Source organism: Mya arenaria, chromosome 9 (assembly GCF_026914265.1).
Source record: "Mya arenaria isolate MELC-2E11 chromosome 9, ASM2691426v1".
Taxonomy (NCBI): Eukaryota; Metazoa; Mollusca; class Bivalvia; order Myida; family Myidae; genus Mya; species Mya arenaria.
The window spans coordinates 56,816,177-56,835,660 of NC_069130.1; the positions used below are offsets into that span (position 1 = coordinate 56,816,177).

The following is a 19,484-nucleotide window of genomic DNA, read 5'->3' on the forward strand; positions in this document are numbered from 1 at the left end:
CATGGAAACACATACACAGGCATTCGACTAAGCGAATATTGCACATTTTCATGGAAACACATACACAGGCATTCGACTAAGCGAATATTGCACATTTTCATGGAAACACATTATACAATCCGCTTTGAAGAGTGTCTACGTATGAGTTTCCATGAAAATGTGCAATATTCCCTTAGTCGAATATTGCACATTTTCATGGAAACTCATACATAAATTTTCTTTAAAGCGGATATTGCACATTTTAATGGAAACACATACACTTGAATAAGCCGAATTTGATGCTATTAAGCATTTCCATAGAAAAGCAGACATGTTCATTCGCAGGGGATTTTCGGTGCTCTAGCCACAGTGAAGTTTTGCCATTTTTCAGGGAGAAGTTTACACGAACTACATTTATCGCAGCGAGTAATGTACAGTGTCATGGAACCAATGTACATGTCATAGCTGTACGTATATCGGCCTTGGTTGAAACTCCGCATTCCCACGGAAAATCGTACACGCACATTCGCCATATATATGGAATGCACACCCACGGTTTCACGGAAAGGCGAGCAAGAACATTCGCCATATCTAATGAAATGCGCAGCCATGGTGTCATAGAAATGCGTGCACGCGCACATTCGGAACTCCTCGGCCATTTTTATCGAAAACAACCTCGGATGAATATGGACGGTTTACATACTCAGAAATCGGTATGTTTAAGTCCGCTGCAAGTAGATCGCGTAGCAATTTAATTTAGCTAATAAACTTAATGACTAAACTCTTGGAAATCTTAACTATGTTTGCAATAATACACTTCACTGGCAATCAATTTTACCTTTGTTCAATAAATACAAGCTAAAACACTACATTTAATAAATGATATAATTAAACCAATTACGAACTACTTCTACAGTAACTGATGTAACGGCATATATCCGAGGTTGTTTTCGATAAAAATGGCCGAGGAGTTCCGAATGGCACGCGAATATGCAAAGATATGTGCTCCCAAGGTTTCATAGAAAAACATACACGCGTATTGGCCATGTGTGTATGAATATTCCCGTTAAAGGATTCATGAAAAGCGTGCATGTACATTAGTTCTAGTGGGCATTGTGCATTCGTAAACAAGGATAACCGCATTGATTGCATTTCGTTTTGTTTGTTTGCTGTTGTTGCTGCTGCTTTCGAAGTCTGATCTTACACAGAACACATTGACGTCATTTAAATACCTTTTGCTCATGTATTAAGCGTACTTTAACTTAATATCTCTTTAGCAAATACGTAATATTTAGAAAAATAGAAAATTGTTGTTGACTTGAAAATTATTTTAATACAGTTGAATATGCAATAGTTTTCAAATATAATGTTGTTAAAACTAATAACTATTTAAGAAAACGTAATTATGTTGTTGCTGTTCTTTAAAAAAATGTTACCCTGTTTTTCGTTGTTCATTACACATGTGTATTTAATAAATACACATGTGTAATGAACAACAAAAAACAGGGTAACATTTTTATAACTATTAATATTTGTTTTTTTCTTCTTATTTCACCTGCATTGCAGGACTTCGCAATTAATTTGATTTCTGCGCACCCGTGTTGTAATTTGCATTGACGTCATTAAAATACTTTTATTTTGCTCGTGTATTTAGCGTTCATTTATAGGAAGACTTAACATTTTGGAGAAAAAACTGTATCTTGTTGTCTTGACTAGTATTTAAATGCAGTTGATTAATATTTTTCACGTAGAATGTTGTTTTTACTATTATAACTATTTACCAAAACGTAATTATTTTGTGTTGGTGTTTTTTCTATTTGCTTTTTCTGGTTATTAGTCCAGTATTGCAGGATATTGAGGTTTATTTGAATAAAGTTAAAAGTTGGCATTTGTCATTTCGGGCATCATTGTTGTAGAACCCTGATTCGCTACTGCGCTATGCTTCGTTGTGTGCCGTGGGCGATTTTCCTAAGAAAATGTCGGTAATATCATGTATAACTAATGAGGCAGTTCCCTTGGTTCCGCAAGAAACCAATGCGAAGATATACACAAACACTCATACTAATGTTGTTGTTTTTCCGTAGAAACAAATATTCTGGCGAAAGCTCGAATTGTACTCGGTCCGCTAGGTCACTACAAATTTTCAAACAGCCACTTTCAAACAATCACCGTGTGGAAACAACTGACAGCATTCGGAGCTCCTCGGCCATTTTTATCGAAAACAACTCGGATGTATGCCGGTACATTAGTTGAAGTAGTTAGCAAAATTTTGAATTATATCATTAATGAAATGTAGTGTTTTAGAATTGTATTTATTGATCAAAGTTTAAATTGAGTGTCAGTGAAGTATATTATTGCGAACATAATTAAGATTCCCAAGAGTAAAGTCATAAAGTTTAACTGCTTAATAAAATTACTACGCGATCTACTTGCAGCGGACTTAAACGAACCTCTTTTTGAGTATGTAAACCGTCCAAATACATCCGAGGTTGTTTTCGATAAAAATGGTCGAGGAGCTCCGAATGAACTGACTATTCGGGGTTATTGAAGAGTATTTAAGGATAACATTAGATTTAATTGGATGAAGAGTTGTCTCCCCTGCCTCATGCATATTCATCGTTTACAAACGAAAGCACAGGGGCAGGTTGCGTTGTTTTGACACACTACGCCCCCGTCCGTTTTTTTATTATTTTTTTTATCAAATTTTAGTAAGAATATGATGTGGTAACTGTAACTTGTGAAAATTGGCAAAAAAAATTTTTTTATTTTTTTATTTTATTATCTTGGCAAAGCTTTACAAAGATAATAAAAGAAAAAAAAATAAAAAAAATTTTTTTTTTGCCAATTTTCACAAGTTACAGTTACCACATCATATTCTTAGGCCACTCCTTTTTTATTTTTTGGTTTACAAGAATTTTCAGAAAAAAATGTCCACTGGGTGGTCGAAAAAAAAAAAAAAAAAAAAAAGGGAAAAAAGTCACAAAACATACTATTGAAGAGCAAAAATCAGAGAACAACATAAACATTGAGAAATTATATCATTTACTGGACATTTTAAATTTTAAAACTGCTATTAATGCATGTTTTAATACACTCAAAGTTTCAAAGTTCTAATTAAACACACAGTTTAAATCTTACATACTGTGCATATGAAACATCAATGAAATTGACTATAAAACATGTTAACATGTATAAACTACACGTTTTTCAAAGATACATTGAATATCACTCAGCAAGACATTTGTTTAGCTTTAATGGTATGCAGCATTTTTATTGCTAAAGCAAAAGTAAATGCAGCACACTTAAAAACTGACCGATATCAAATTGAAAAAAAGGAGAAGGCGAATTTTACGCATTAAAATACACAAAAAGTGCACTGTATTAAAACAATACATTACATTTTCTAGACATTGTTTCATTTAATTCAATATTGGAAAATGTCAATAAAGTGAAATAATTACCAATTTTGTAAATAAGGAAGTAACATTTTAAGAAGACATATGAGCTTTAATATTATGAAAACAATTCCTGAAAAACTCAAAACCAAACTAGACCTTAATTTGAGTTTTAATTACCCTTACCATGCGGGGTCCTAGTTTTGTGTAACCCGGTCCATGCTAAGTGCGGTTATTTTCGGACCGGGATATTTACCATGGGATGTTCACCAAATCCATTTCAAATTCAAATCTTGCAGCAAATTACCACATTAGTACATAAAAATCACATAGCAAAATAATAAATCTAGCATGTGACTTAACTTTATGTACAATGATAGTAAACTGACAGTGAAATCCATAATTATGTATCGGATATTTTCATCTTCTCCAAACTCTGCCATTTTGTATATACATGAGTTCACAGGGCATCTATACTTGCTTGTTTATTTTTCATTTCAAAAAGCATTCCTTGGTTACAACAACAAATCTCATTTATAGTGAAATGTCAATTTCATAACAGATTAAACGGACTAATTCAAAAAGTTTTCTGTGTTGTTTTATCTAAATGTTTTGCACAGTTACAACTCCCGGTAATGTCATTGACACATGTGTCGTTTTTACTCTACTTTAAACCCAAACATGAATAAATATGTAATCTAGAATAAACACAAGCTTAAAATTGACTCAATGACAAGTATTTCCAAACCAGTCTGTGATTTAAAATCTATAAACACCACCGACCGAACTTGTGAAACTAGGTCACCGGTGTCAACTTAGAAATTTTACTTTCGATTTCACCACTCACACTTAGTGCACTCTTATTTCATATTTGACCATAAAATGCTTTAAAATGTTTTTCTAACACATAATTTACAGATATCTATATATATATATATATTGTGTCTACTAATTCGATGGCAGCCGCTGACACTTTTATTTTTTATCTATAAACAACAGTATTTTCATGACCTAAATTGGCGGGGAATAGCAACAATCACGTGACAGTTATTGTAAGTGTCGGCTGTTAAATTTGCTAAATGTTTTTACTTTTGTTATTTTAACATCTCCTGCATATTTTGATAAATTATTTCATACAAAGAATGACTGCTATCGTCAATTCCGCCATTGCCAACGGCGCTGCCATAACAGTTGGATGGCTCACATGCTATCACAATAAATCGGCGAATACTGCTACGGAACAACAAACCAGTCGAGATCTACTGCTTTCGTACTCTTATCTGTTCATTTTTCTTTCGTTTCGCACCAAATCAATACGGTCGGAAAAATAATTTTGATAAAAAAAAATGAAATTCCTTTTTTATTTTTTTGTACTTTTCGGAAAATTAGACCCGCCGGTTTTGTAAATCAATTTATATAAAAGTAGTGGCCTTACTAAAATTTGATAACAAAAAACGGACGGGGGCGTGGATTGTCAAAACAACGCAACCTGCCCCTGTGAACGAAAGTAGAACATTTCCTCTAATTTTCAGCTGAAAATCACTCTCAAGAAGCTTACATTTAAGATAAACCAGTATTATCGAGTGCTTTTATTTTGTCGGGAATAAAAATTACCGCCTGTTTACCGGAATAAGTATGTTTGTACACTTTTTCTGGGTTGAGATGGAGCCAAAAGCTTCTTGAGTAAAATTCAGCGGAAAATTGACGAAAATGTTCTACTTTTGTTTGTAAACATGCATGTGTTTAATGGGAGAATCGGTTTTAAAACTCCATAAACAATATGTTTACAAAGTAAACGAAATACGTGTGAAGATTAAACATATTTATATGGCACTGTATTCCCCGATTTCTCAAATAAGCCCTCAAAATTGTGAGGCCACTCCTTTTTTATTTTTTGGTTTACAAAAATTTTCAGAAAAAAATGTCCACTGGGTGGTCGAAAAAAAAAAAAAAAAAAAAAGGGAAAAAAGTCACAAAACATACTATTGAAGAGCAAAAATCAGAGAACAACATAAACATTGAGAAATTATATCATTTACTGGACATTTTAAATTTTAAAACTGCTATTAATGCATGTTTTAATACACTCAAAGTTTCAAAGTTCTAATTAAACACACAGTTTAAATCTTACATACTGTGCATATGAAACATCAATGAAATTGACTATAAAACATGTTAACATGTATAAACTACACGTTTTTCAAAGATACATTGAATATCACTCAGCAAGACATTTGTTTAGCTTTAATGGTATGCAGCATTTTTATTGCTAAAGCAAAAGTAAATGCAGCACACTTAAAAACTGACCGATATCAAATTGAAAAAAAGGAGAAGGCGAATTTTACGCATTAAAATACACAAAAAGTGCACTGTATTAAAACAATACATTACATTTTCTAGACATTGTTTCATTTAATTCAATATTGGAAAATGTCAATAAAGTGAAATAATTACCAATTTTGTAAATAAGGAAGTAACATTTTAAGAAGACATATGAGCTTTAATATTATGAAAACAATTCCTGAAAAACTCAAAACCAAACTAGACCTTAATTTGAGTTTTAATTACCCTTACCATGCGGGGTCCTAGTTTTGTGTAACCCGGTCCATGCTAAGTGCGGTTATTTTCGGACCGGGATATTTACCATGGGATGTTCACCAAATCCATTTCAAATTCAAATCTTGCAGCAAATTACCACATTAGTACATAAAAATCACATAGCAAAATAATAAATCTAGCATGTGACTTAACTTTATGTACAATGATAGTAAACTGACAGTGAAATCCATAATTATGTATCGGATATTTTCATCTTCTCCAAACTCTGCCATTTTGTATATACATGAGTTCACAGGGCATCTATACTTGCTTGTTTATTTTTCATTTCAAAAAGCATTCCTTGGTTACAACAACAAATCTCATTTATAGTGAAATGTCAATTTCATAACAGATTAAACGGACTAATTCAAAAAGTTTTCTGTGTTGTTTTATCTAAATGTTTTGCACAGTTACAACTCCCGGTAATGTCATTGACACATGTGTCGTTTTTACTCTACTTTAAACCCAAACATGAATAAATATGTAATCTAGAATAAACACAAGCTTAAAATTGACTCAATGACAAGTATTTCCAAACCAGTCTGTGATTTAAAATCTATAAACACCACCGACCGAACTTGTGAAACTAGGTCACCGGTGTCAACTTAGAAATTTTACTTTCGATTTCACCACTCACACTTAGTGCACTCTTATTTCATATTTGACCATAAAATGCTTTAAAATGTTTTTCTAACACATAATTTACAGATATCTATATATATATATATATATATTGTGTCTACTAATTCGATGGCAGCCGCTGACACTTTTATTTTTTATCTATAAACAACAGTATTTTCATGACCTAAATTGGCGGGGAATAGCAACAATCACGTGACAGTTATTGTAAGTGTCGGCTGTTAAATTTGCTAAATGTTTTTACTTTTGTTATTTTAACATCTCCTGCATATTTTGATAAATTATTTCATACAAAGAATGACTGCTATCGTCAATTCCGCCATTGCCAACGGCGCTGCCATAACAGTTGGATGGCTCACATGCTATCACAATAAATCGGCGAATACTGCTACGGAACAACAAACCAGTCGAGATCTACTGCTTTCGTACTCTTATCTGTTCATTTTTCTTTCGTTTCGCACCAAATCAATACGGTCGGAAAAATAATTTTGATAAAAAAAAATGAAATTCCTTTTTTATTTTTTTGTACTTTTCGGAAAATTAGACCCGCCGGTTTTGTAAATCAATTTATATAAAAGTAGTGGCCTGATATTAGATAAAATAACGAGTCATACTTAATTTTATGATGATATCCGTTCTTTTGCTCTAGCTCAAAAGTGGCTCTTTTTTATACACAGCTCATGAAAGAGCTGGAGCCACTGTTTCGCACCCGTGCCTACGACCCACCGTAAACTATAACCCGTTGAGGTCCTACAATATATAATATTGTAAAACAAAGTATGCAATTATCAAGGGTAGTTGAAACTATATAACAGGCGCATTATTGCAATAATAATAACAAAAAAACACATCTTAAGTTTAATAATTTAACCTATGTATTTGCATTTAATGCACAAATATGATTGTTGTTAGCATTAAATTACAGCAATTAATAAGGTGTATGATTGTAATGCATCGCGATGGAAAAGTATAAGAGAAGAAACGTGGCAACAACAACACATCACAAAGTAAGTGAAGAAAATAAATAAATAAACACGTCTTATTTAAAACACGAACAATAACATATATGGAATAATCTTACATTTAAAACACATATTATTCGGTTATATAAAGAAAATACAAAAAAAAAAAAAAAAATATTTTACAAAGAAAAAAGAATCGTCCCAGCATTGAATTAAAATACTGACTGAACACATTTGATTTACACAGATCATCTGACAACAGGGTTATGTATATATTACTATATTATACATATTAAGTATTATGCTAGTGAGCACATATAAATCAAACATACATTAAGTACAAGTGAAATACCATACTATACAGTATAAATTGTAAAGTGGAAATTAACATATTATAAGACAATATAAGTGTTCTTGAAGAAAGCAATACAGTGCATAATAATTAAGTAAAGTATGACAGTATAATTATTCAAGTCGTACTTAAAACGTCACTAGCGTAGCAAAATCAACATAGGCCCGCGTCTGCACATGATCTCCAAAAGAGGCATTTCTAAAAAATGTATATGTATGTATATTTTTTTTAATTTTAAGATACAGCAGAGAAAAGCACCATGGCGCACCCTGCATTAAAAAGATCGCAATTGAGCATGTCCACGAAAGCCACCCTATGCGAGAGTGGTCCGCCTTTAACCCAAGACGTTTTGAGTTTGATCCCTATCAAGGGAACTTTCTGACGGCCTATCTACTTTCGTCACAATCGGGCTGAAAGAAAATAGTATAAACAAAAGCCAGCCTAGCAAACCGGGTGTGCACATCAATTGTAGTCTAGCTACGCCCATGAAAGTGGACGTATGTAGTATGTAATCTATGTATACATACATCTTAATTGGTTCTAAGAAAACTGAACGTAACAATGTTCAAGTAGTATTCACATGTATATGAATAAACTGAACTTTACCCAAGTCATTCATCTCAAGTAGGTTAGATCTATGAGCATATATATTTATACAAGGAAAACCCATACTTATATGTATGTCAGCAATTCGCATTAAAAAGAAATGATATATATAACTTAATATGTTACGTTTTACGTCGAAATCCAGTCTCATCTACACAATCCAAATCACAGCACAGCTAATGTCAAAGTAAAATACTTATGTTTTTCTCACTTCCAATCATCGTTTTCTGAACCTTGACTTGACAACTTGTCTTCTCCTAACAAACATATAAATAAGTCCGCCTACACATGTCAATGGAACAGCCGAAACAAAGAACATTTCGGTGTATGTCCATGGCTGCTCTGGAAAGTATTCTAAGTATTCGTCTTGAGCACGTGACAATCTAGGAACTACATACTTCTCGGATTTAGAAGTAAACTGAAACATTCGTTCCATAAGAATACTCAAAATTGATTGGTCAAATCTATGACATCCTGTTGTTTTTGGCGCGCGCGTCTCGAAGCATGCGCTGTACGTACTTTTCGGCGGAGCAATACATTCAGCGTTCAGTGCGCATGTCAACCACGGCTTCATAATGTCCATCCAGAGGGTATTTGTCCGATAGAACGCCATTGTAGAGATATCGACCATCTCTGACTCTGTATAGCAACATCTCGATTCCGTGAGGAACGTAAACATTCTCGGGTTTGTAAAACCCACAGTGTTGACGACGTGTGGTGATGGCCACAAAAAGAAGTCTCTTTCCCCGCGGTATTTGAGCTGGTTGAGATCCGAATGGCGAGTTATCAGCATGTTGGGGTTGAGCCACAGTACAGAACCGTACTCCTCGATAATTGTCTGAAACGAGTGAATGAATTATTATTAATTTCAATGGATAAAGATGCAAGATCACAAACAAAAAGTCAAAACGCCACCAACCAGTTCGGTTTCAATAGCTGATTCATGGAGACATTAAGCTATAGTATTAATCAACCGAACTTGCTTGATCACACTGAGCAATTAAATGAGACAAGAGAGACAAGAGAGACAAGTTGAAACAAAAATTGCTGGTTTGACTTCATGGACTGCAGTTTCACGTACATATCACTGAATTTCAAAGGAATATTAAAACATATATCTTCGAAGTCACGTGTAGGATTTATTCTATTGAAGACGAGTCATTTTTTAAATATCGTTGGAACTGTATTCACTAGATCATGAATACGCTACTACATGTATGGCATAAGTATAACGAGAACCCGGGAGTCCCACCTGAATAATGATGGGCCTGTATGCGAAGTTGGAGATATCTGCCACATGGTTTGGGTAGCTGTCGGGCCTAAAGGTTCGGACGTCACAATTGCAGTGTTGAGCGATCTGAAAACAATCCAAAATATCATATTAATACTGACAACAAAAAAGAAATAAAATACCTCTTCGTGATTGGTTTTAATAATTCACTAAAAGGTCTAGTTTAATCCTTTTATAAGTGACCCCTACCCCCCAAATCTGTGTACAGTACACAACCTCTGTTTATTGATCTAAATCTATTTGCATTTATCCCTCTTATCAGAGCTTCGATCTGAGTATCCTGCTGTGCAATTTTGGAGGGTTAATATAGAAATGGCCCATAAATTGCCCTGAGCCAATAAACGTATACACAGGAAATTGGCCCCTACTGTGACACCAGTGCAATTAGCAGGAGATGCACAGCAGGGAATTATCATGCCAAACATTCCTAAAACTAGGCCTTTAAGTGTCCGTGGGCAAGATCATGCTGCAACCGTCACCTTGTTTCCTTACACAAAATGTAGAATCCAATCGTTCATATCGTGTCAACAGTTTGTTTAGAACGCACTATAACATTTATTATACAGTCGAACCCCGTTGACTCGTACTCCCAGGGACCGGTGAAAATACCTCGAGTCTCGAAATTCGAGCCAAGCGGGAATGCTTACATTCAGTATAAAGAAATCGGTCTTTATCATTTAGTTCGAGCCAATGAGTAATTCGAACCAAGCGAATTCAACCCAACGGTGTACGACTGTTCAGTGTCCACACATTTTTTGCATTTTTGTTCACATAAGTTTCATGGTTCGATATTTGCATCAAATATTTTTAAACGCTAAAAACGACGGTTAAATTAACATTAAGCAGGTTCTCTGTTTTATATACAACTTCCAGTATCATGAGGCGATTGGAAACGAAAATAACACAAATGGAAATTCATAACAATACATTGTCCTTTTGCTTGCCCACAAACAGGACATGAATTATACGGCTGAAAAAACAACAACATACCATCGATTTTGGATAAGAAATGTACATACCAAATTGATTTCACTTTCAAAAAGTCCGATGTCGTAAATGATGAACTTGGCTTCCGGGATGTGTGGCTTTATCTCCTCTTTCCACTGACGTATCAACGACTGCACGTGATAGAAATCCGCCGACGCCACTGCCGTCACAATCGGCGGAATATCCTGTAACACGCCTGGCGCCTCGGTTCCTTTAAATCCGCCTGAAAACGTCTCTGGTCCTAATCTCATTAAATACGGCACAGTGTCCCCTTTGGGGTATTTCTCAATGAAGTTTCTGTTATCTTGTAGAGTCCCACCGAAGTTTGCACAACACCCGATTTCATCCAAATCGGCATCGTCCAAAGACATGTACAAAAGACCATACTGCGCACCGCGGAATCCGAAATAAATCATGAACACCCAGAATAAACATGACGCTAGGACCATGTAGCCCGAGATCTGTAAGTGCTGACTGAGACCGAGGTTGGAGACAATTGAGGGTTTGCTGGGGCCGGTCTGACCGGAAGAGGAACCCGTTCCATACAGCGGTAGAGTGGAGCCTTTTCCGTAACGGTCCATCGTGTGGGCTTGGTGTTTACGTTAGACCAACGGCCTGGAAGTAGATAGCGATCACATTATACAACATACAAGGACTTAAATAGCGCTCACCGGTGAATAGTATGATTAAAATTGTATATAATACGTAATGACTTTTTATAATAAAAAGTGACCAAATAATAAACTTTTCAATTCGTTTTAAGGTACAATCTTTTGAAAAGGTAAAACATACATCGCTGCAATTGTTAAGTCGTTCAGAAAATGTTTACAAACGGTCATTTTATATCAGAAATGATTGAATATCGATTTGTCTTAAAACGGAAACAAATATTTCGACAATATGAATATGTGCCAAATTGTTCCAGACTGTCAGCAATGTCTTGTTGCTTCTTGATGCTATAATTTCAAATAAGAAAGATATGGAATAAAATAGTGACTTTATTCCTGACTACAAACATGCAGATATCACCACAAGGAACGTGCTTAACAGTGTGGCACCGAGAAATATTTATACTCTTGTAGACCTATGAATTGAATTTTGGACGAAGTTATTCTAAACCGTTCTTTTGTAAAATTTTCATTTTTTTAACAAAAAACTGTCATGCATTCAACTTTTATAAGAAATTGCCAGAATGCAAACACGGATTGATACACATGGTTAAAAGTATGCTAGCTGAACGAAGTGAATCTTCAAAGTAAACTAGCCAGTGGAAATGACTTAAAGTGACACTCTTATTCAAAATCAATACGTACACATGTATAAAAAACATCAATTTTGACTGAAAACCCTTTGACTACCTACTAAATAATGCATTTATGGAAAATATTAATTACTGATAAAAAGATTGTTACCGTGTATTTAATAGCAGAAAGCGCAAAAATATTAATTGATTGGTGAATGCTAAAAGTGTGGTCTACTATAGTCTCATAAGGTAAAAATACCGCGGTCTATGCTCATTTCTTTCAAATAAAAATCGGTATCCTTCATAAGAACCATTGTTTTCGGCATTTATTCATGCGGCTTTTTCGAATATTAACACAATATTAATAAATGTGGTAAATCTAATCTGGGAGTAAGAATGCATCTTTAAAGGGACTCGTTCATGTTTCATAATCAGATATAGGAAACATCACTGTCACATGAAATGTGAACACACTGCTTGTAACAATGATATTTAAAGCACCATCAAAATTTTAAATGAGAGCTCTTTTATTAAATCTATTTAAATATACAAATGAAAGTGCTTTGATTATTTTGCCGAAAAGCGTTAGTTGAGCATATCGGTCAGTTGCTATTTGATACTAGAATAGGTAAACTAACTCAATAGGAACAAAATGTTGCCAAAATAAACAGTTTGAACGAGTCAAGCTGCACTTTCACAGATATAGCACTTTTGCAACTTCTTGATTTTTTGTCTTGGAAAGAGCAATTTTTTGCGTAAATATCTACAAACCAATGATTTAAGATTGCTGACAAAAAATCAGATCGTAGATTTTCATATTTCCGTTCGAAAATTAATGTTTTATGGCTTAAACCGTTACTAACGGTTTAAGAAAAATGCATAAAACATATATTTTTTTTACTTAAATATAAAAATCTGGGATCTATTTTTTTCAGCTGTCTTATATAACTGATTTCCTTGGATTTTCGTAAAAATTGGCTCGTTCCAAGACAAAAAAATAAAAAAAAAAGTTGCCAAAACGTTAAATCTGTGAGAGTGCAGCTTTAACCTTTTTTACAGTACACTACATTTCTCATTTTAATGAAGACGTGACGAATCAGCGTTGTCTCTGTCACCTATAGCTAATACAGGGTTAAGAATCATTTGAACCTTAATTAGTCCTAGCTATCATAAACCCATCAACCTTCGGCCTCCTTCATGTCCGAAGTTACATTTAATTAAAGTTTAGCCTCCGTTACAAGTGCACATTATAAGCTGTTTAAAGCTATTCAACAGGCATAGCGATTGTACATGTACATGTATACATGTACACTCGTTTAATTATGAACATATCAAATACAATCATTCCATATGTATACACATTGTAAGATGGTTAAGTACTATTAGTATACGTAATTAAATTACGAGAAATTTTCACTTACTTCTTTTATTCCTTTCCACGCAATTTCAGTTCCTATAAATCTTTGAAATGACAATAAGAAAATACCGGCATGTGCAAGCGTGTTCCTTTGTGGTAATTCAACCATGTCACTATGAATGGACATGTACAACGAATAGTATCGATAGCAACTGCCAAACAAATACCCGATTAACTCTCTAGCAGGTGCGCGCTTTACCACCGCATTACTACAGCTATATTGGACTTAATCTTCATTTACAACCCTTACATTTGTCTCCTCGATAGTATAGTGGTAAGTATCCCCGCCTGTCACGCGGGAGACCGGGGTTCGATTCCCCGTCGGGGAGCATTCTTTTTTTTCCTGAACATTTGACAATTTAATCCACATCGTTTAAATTTTGAGATTTAAACATGTAAACAAATATTAAATGTAAACCTGTTCAAGCGATTAAGTGTTCTAGGATATAATGCGTTGTTCGTAATCGATTCAAATATGGCCAGATATTTACACTGGTTTTAAATATAAATACAATGTACTATCATATGATCAACAATTTAGTACATGTACATGTATTCTAAAACCAAAGTGACGTGTCCATTCCCACATCCACAACATTGGTTATAAAGTTGTTCTATTAATAAATATGACAAACTAATGAGCCTGATATAATCCTTGAACAGGTACTGTTTGTATAGATATCGCCGTACAGTACTGTATATATAACGTAGGGGTCATATGACATAGCATAAATAGAAATGCAATCATAACAGGAAATAAGTGCAATCTTTAGAAATATACTTTGATTTTGGCAGTGAACAAAAACATACACACTATTATACTCGTAAAAGGTAAGAGAAAACGTTTATTTGTTATATCTAGGATAAACTATAACTACATTGTAGTACATGACGTGACGTAAGTTATAAGTGTACCAGGTACTTAAATACTGTCTATAATCACGGTATGGAAAACAATTTCATCAGACTGTATATTTGTAACAACATGCTAGATATATCCTTTAAACTGTTTGATCCAAATAGTATATCTTATAGCTTTTTTAATATACACTTTCTGCATAAATTGTGTCAAGGTTATTCAGTTATTATTATTTAGTTCGACCGAATTCTTATTGAGCTTATCAAAGCACTTGAAGTGTGTGAAGACTGGTTTAAATCATTACATGCATTGCCATGTTGTAAACGATAAGAGTATCTGTTTAAAATGCTGCTTTTCGTCTATAAAAATCGTTCAACATATTTAAAGAGGAAACAGCGATATATTTTATCGTGTTTTTTTCCACATAGGATTTTAAAACAACGAATTGTATATATTGTGTGTGTTTTCCCCCCAGATGTTAACAGACGAACACTTTGACGATCTGCAAAAGAAGGGCTATACTGTTGTAAGTGATGTACTGACCAACGATGAATGTGACAAAACGATTGATCAGTACAAACAATGGTTGTCGCAGTTTACTGACGAGGGGGAGTGGCCCTTTTCAGCCAATTCGTTGATCCAGCGATACAATGCCGGACACATGGAACCCACCTGGTTTGCACGATTAAAATCAAAGAGAGTTTTCGCGCAAGTATGGAAAACAGAAAAGTTATTGACGAGTTTTGATGCAATTGCAATTGGCCGCCCGCCTGAGGAAAGCGAGGAACAATTTCATCGGCCCGGGCAACATTGGTTTCACGTGGACCAAAGTGCCATACGTTCTGGTCTTCACGCCTACCAGGGAGCGGTGTATTTGGAGGCAGCGGACGAAGATGATTGGACGTTGCATGTTATGGAAGGATCACATGCTCATTTTGAGAATTTCTTTGCTAACAACGAAAGAGCACGTATTCGTTCAGAAAACAACAATTATTATTCGTATTTGGATGAAGAAGTTATAGAAATGAGAAAGAATGGTTGTCGAGAAAAGCGTGTTGCGGTGCCAAAGGGAGGCATGGTTCTTTGGGACTCAAGATTGATTCACGCGAATGCAAGTCCCATAAAAGGTCGCAAACACCCAGGGAGATGGCGTTATTGTGTTTTCGTTTCCATGACACCAGCAATTTGGGCATCAAAAAATGACATTAAAGAGAAGAAAGATGCATATGACAAAGCATGCATGACTACCCATTGGTCTTCACAAGACGTCATGATATTTAAAACGGCCATCCCATCGTATGCAAAGCAAGATGTGGAATATCCAAAAGAGCTCCCAGATATTGCCAACTCCAGAGAAGCAAAACTTATTTCTGGAGTTATTCCTTATGATTTCAACGACGCGTTGCCTAATGGAGACGCGTATACTCCGAAATGGCTGAACAAGAAACGTGGCCACGAGACGGATTTTGGAAAGCTCGGCAAGCTTCTGGTTGGAGTAGCAGTCGGTCTATCTGTGATCTCTTTAGTTGTTTATAAGCTGAGAAAGTAATCGTTTGGACTTTCAAAACTGGCTATTGGTGCTAATGTTCTACATTACAATTATCTACACTAACATGAAAGTAATATAGTGTTTGCTAGCAGGGTTTAATACAGTCCTTGAACTAGTCATATATTAATTCATTTCTCTGTGCATTCTGAGTCCTACTCTCATTGTTAGATGAAAAGGACATGATATGTTCAAAAAGAAACCCAATAACTGAATATCGTTAATGTTTTTTATCTAACGACTATAAACCTATAACATTCTGATTTTTTGGAATGTTTTTGCTGACGACTATAAACTTACAGCATTTTGATTTGTTCTTGAGAATGTTTCTGCCTACGGCTTTAAACTTATAAATTCGAAAATTCGATTTGTCGAAATGTTTTTGTTAACGACTATAAACTTATAACATTGTTATACATGTTTTATTGGGAATGTTTTTGCTGTATAAACTTATAACATTCTGTTTTTTTTTTTGTTGAGAATGTTTTGCTAACGACTATAAACTTATAATAACATTCTGATTTGTTGGAATGTTTGTGCTAACGACTATAAATGATAACATACTGATGTTTTGTTCATTCTGTTTTTTTGAGAATGATATAAACTAATAACTTTCTGATTTGTTGTTCAGATGGTTATACGGTTTTGTACTGTTTAAGACATTTAAGTGTTAAAAATCGCAGTATCTATTCCATTGTCTTAATTTTAACCATATACATTATAATGTGTGGAATAATCCATGCACCTCGTTAAAAATGTTTTTGTTATCATGAGATAATTTTGTATTACATTATTATTAAAAATTAATTAACTTATTGTGTTTCATGCATACCTGCCCGAGAAAACTGGCCAAACTGATACCTTTGCATAAAATATGCACACGTAGTTCTAACAGTTAAACACTGACATGAGGTCTTCGTTGGGTTGGACTTGATTGATTGTATTCGTAGTTTTAAGAAGTCGATGAACTTACTACTTTCAGCGTTAGGAAATAGTGGTTAACTTGCGCTATTTTTTTTTAATTATTTGGATTTCCTTATTTATTCAATGTAAACTGGGCGAGGGTAGGGGAGTGGGAGGTTAGGGATGGGTGGCTGGGTTTGACCAACAACACTTAGATCCCTGTTGACAGAATTTGTGATTTTGAGATCATTCATATCATTTGCGGAGTGTGAGTAATTGGACAAGAAGCATTCTCCTCAGCCCCAATAAATACATAACAATCATAAGTGTTTGATACAAAAAGGGGAAGTCATAAGAATATGCAACAGACAAAAATAAGTATAAAAACACAAGAGAAACCACAGACTGTAAAGTGTTTTAGTTATGCTCCAGACAAAAATAAAAATAATTTACTTACTAAAACACTATTGTATATACAGTAATTGTTCCTGTGTACTGTTCTCAGACTTTGGGCGCAGCTGCGGCCAAAAAATAGTATATGGCAATCACTCAAGAAACATTGCAGCCATATTTCTGGTTTCCGTACACTGCACATTTCCTAGATATACTATATCTTTATGAACAGGATATCTTATGCGGTATGGGGCAGACATTAAATCTATCACTTGAACCTTTGACCTTAATCTGTGACAATGACCGTGACCAAGATTGAGAATGAGAATCCTTCAAGGGGCTGAGGAGATATGTAGCAGAAACAAATTCCATGGCAGCATTGACATGGCATTGACCTTGTCGCGTCTGGAGTGGGGGTTCTGCATATTTTGCCCAAATTCCATGAAAATCCTTTAAGGGTTTGGGGGACATGCATCGGATTTGAAATCTATGACTCGAACCTTTGGCCTTGAACTGTGACCTTGTGCCAGCCCGCCTTAAAGTGGGCTCGATGCTATGGACATTTGACCCAAGTTTCTTGAAAATCCTTCAAGAGATTTAGGAGATACGGATACGAAATATATGGCTAGACCTTTTTATCTAGAACTCCGACCTTGAGCCAGCGCACGTGGGTTCTGCATGTTGTCTCAATGTTGTGAACATTTTACCCGAGTGTCATGAATCCATTCAAGGAGTTTACCAGATTGGGAGGAGGCACGATCGGCATTCGGAACTCCTTGGCCATTTTTATCGAAAACAACCTCGGATGTATTTGGACGGTTTACATACTTAAAAAGAGGTCCGTTTAAGTCCGCTGCAAGAAGATCGCGTAGTGATTTTATTTAGCAGTTAAACTTTATGACTTTACTCTTGGAAATCTTAATTTTGTTTGCAAAAATATACTTCACTGGCAATCAATTTAAACTTAGATCAATATATACAATTCTAAAACACTTCATTTCATAAATGATATAATTCAAAAGTTTACGAACTACTTCAACTGATGTACCGGCATACATCCGAGGTTGTTTCGATAAAAATGGCCGAGGAGCTCCGAATGGCACGATCGGTTGCTGGGTGGACGGACAGACATTCGCGCTAAAACTTGGAAACAAAACGTCTCAATATAACCCTGCATTGCATGGGAGAGATATAATTAATAAATCACTGTTAATTGGTAGTGGTTAAGTGGTTAATTGTATAATAATGCCTCTTTATGCCGAGATATTTTTAGACGCTGTTCTAGTTGGGTAAACCTTTGGATGTTAAAAAGGAATACCAATATATTGTTTGCGATATGTTAAAGAGAATTAACGTATAAGTAATTTTACTAACGTATGAGAACCTAAAGGCATCACTTATACATACATATACAGGAATTACATGCTGATTTATTAGTGTGTGGTGCCTAACTTAATTTTATTTAAATTTATTTCTTTGCCGCGCATATCGATGGAAATACGTTAAATATAAACCTAAACAAGTAACAATGTCATATATACAGCAAGTTGTAGCCATAAGACCATTGGTGGATTCATAGTTTTAAAGTTGTCAAACACTGACTAGGAGGTCGCAGGTAGGTGATTGTTAAAAAATAATAGTAATTTAACAGTTTAAAATATTTGTTTCAAAAATAGAATGCCGTCTTCAAAGTGTTTTTTTTTACAATATTTACTAAATGTAAACACAATTAAACATGTCTATTATAGTCCAGTATCTTCAAGCTTCTGCTGTTCTCACTAGCGTTAGCATTCCGCAAAGCTCACGTGCAATTGTTCTTATGCTAGTCATGGTTCATTATTTATGTCATTTCAACTAAAACAGCCTTGTTCCAATATATAATTTTAATTACGGCAGTTCATGCTAGTGCTGTTATTATTGCAGAAACAGGCACAATATATCTATACAGTTAATGCACCAGTCAATTGTAACCACGCCAAGGTCCGGGGAATAGCGGGGACTTTGACTTTCGGTCCAGCCAACCCCGGCTAAAATCCCCGAACAGATGGTAAAATCCCCGCCAAATACCCCCGCACTCACCCGGCACTGCTGGGCCACCTGAAAGGTAAAACACGGCTAATTTCCCCGGCTATCCCCGGTATACCCCCGGACCTGGGGGGGGGGGGGGGCGTGGTTACAATTGACTGGTGCGTAATGATATAAATGCGTCATGAATTCATAATTTTCAGCCTGTAACTTAGGGCGTATTTGTTGATACCAAACCAGTTTCAGTTTTGGTTTCAGTGGTTTCAGCAGTGACGAAACCGGTTTTGAT

At 35.0% G+C, this 19,484-nt stretch overlaps 2 protein-coding genes and 1 non-coding gene across 4 annotated transcripts; 2 read left to right on the forward strand and 1 right to left on the reverse strand.

The window, feature by feature from the left end:
- Window positions 1-7,399: 7,399 nt before the first annotated feature.
- LOC128246883 (uncharacterized) lies at window positions 7,400-13,645 on the reverse strand. Of its 2 annotated transcripts, XR_008263387.1 has the most exons (5): window positions 13,474-13,645; window positions 10,842-11,424; window positions 9,784-9,888; window positions 8,658-9,369; window positions 7,400-8,335 (listed from the first exon to the last, which is right to left on the reverse strand). XR_008263387.1 is itself a non-coding variant. In XM_052965413.1 (4 exons), exons 2-4 carry the CDS (start codon window positions 11,388-11,390, stop codon window positions 8,749-8,751), a joined length of 1,275 nt encoding a protein of 424 aa, XP_052821373.1. In that variant the 5' UTR covers window positions 11,391-11,424; window positions 13,474-13,645; the 3' UTR covers window positions 7,401-8,748. The 2 variants fall into 2 exon arrangements, 1 of the variants encoding a protein (XP_052821373.1); XM_052965413.1 differs by having other exon boundaries at window positions 7,401-9,369.
- An 81-nt stretch (window positions 13,646-13,726) lies between these two features.
- Window positions 13,727-13,798, forward strand: Trnad-guc (transfer RNA aspartic acid (anticodon GUC)). Its single transcript has one exon. It is a non-coding gene; the product is annotated as a tRNA-Asp (tRNA).
- A 312-nt stretch (window positions 13,799-14,110) lies between these two features.
- Window positions 14,111-16,683, forward strand: LOC128246884 (uncharacterized). Its single transcript, XM_052965414.1, has 2 exons — window positions 14,111-14,300; window positions 14,804-16,683. Exon 2 carries the CDS (start codon window positions 14,804-14,806, stop codon window positions 15,875-15,877), a length of 1,074 nt encoding a protein of 357 aa, XP_052821374.1. The 5' UTR covers window positions 14,111-14,300; the 3' UTR covers window positions 15,878-16,683.
- Window positions 16,684-19,484: the final 2,801 nt, after the last annotated feature.

Bases quoted from the DNA above. Each gene is read 5' to 3' on its own strand.
- LOC128246884 (XM_052965414.1), top strand. From the start codon at position 14,804: ATGTTAACAGACGAACACTTTGACGATCTGCAAAAGAAGGGCTATACT.
- LOC128246883 (XM_052965413.1), bottom strand. From the start codon at position 11,390: ATGGACCGTTACGGAAAAGGCTCCACTCTACCGCTGTATGGAACGGGT. The intron at 9,889-10,841 runs GTATGTACATTT...GATTGTTTTCAG, and splicing joins TTGAAAGTGAAATCAATTTG to ATCGCTCAACACTGCAATTG. The intron at 9,370-9,783 runs GTGGGACTCCCG...CACTCGTTTCAG, and splicing joins ACAGGCCCATCATTATTCAG to ACAATTATCGAGGAGTACGG.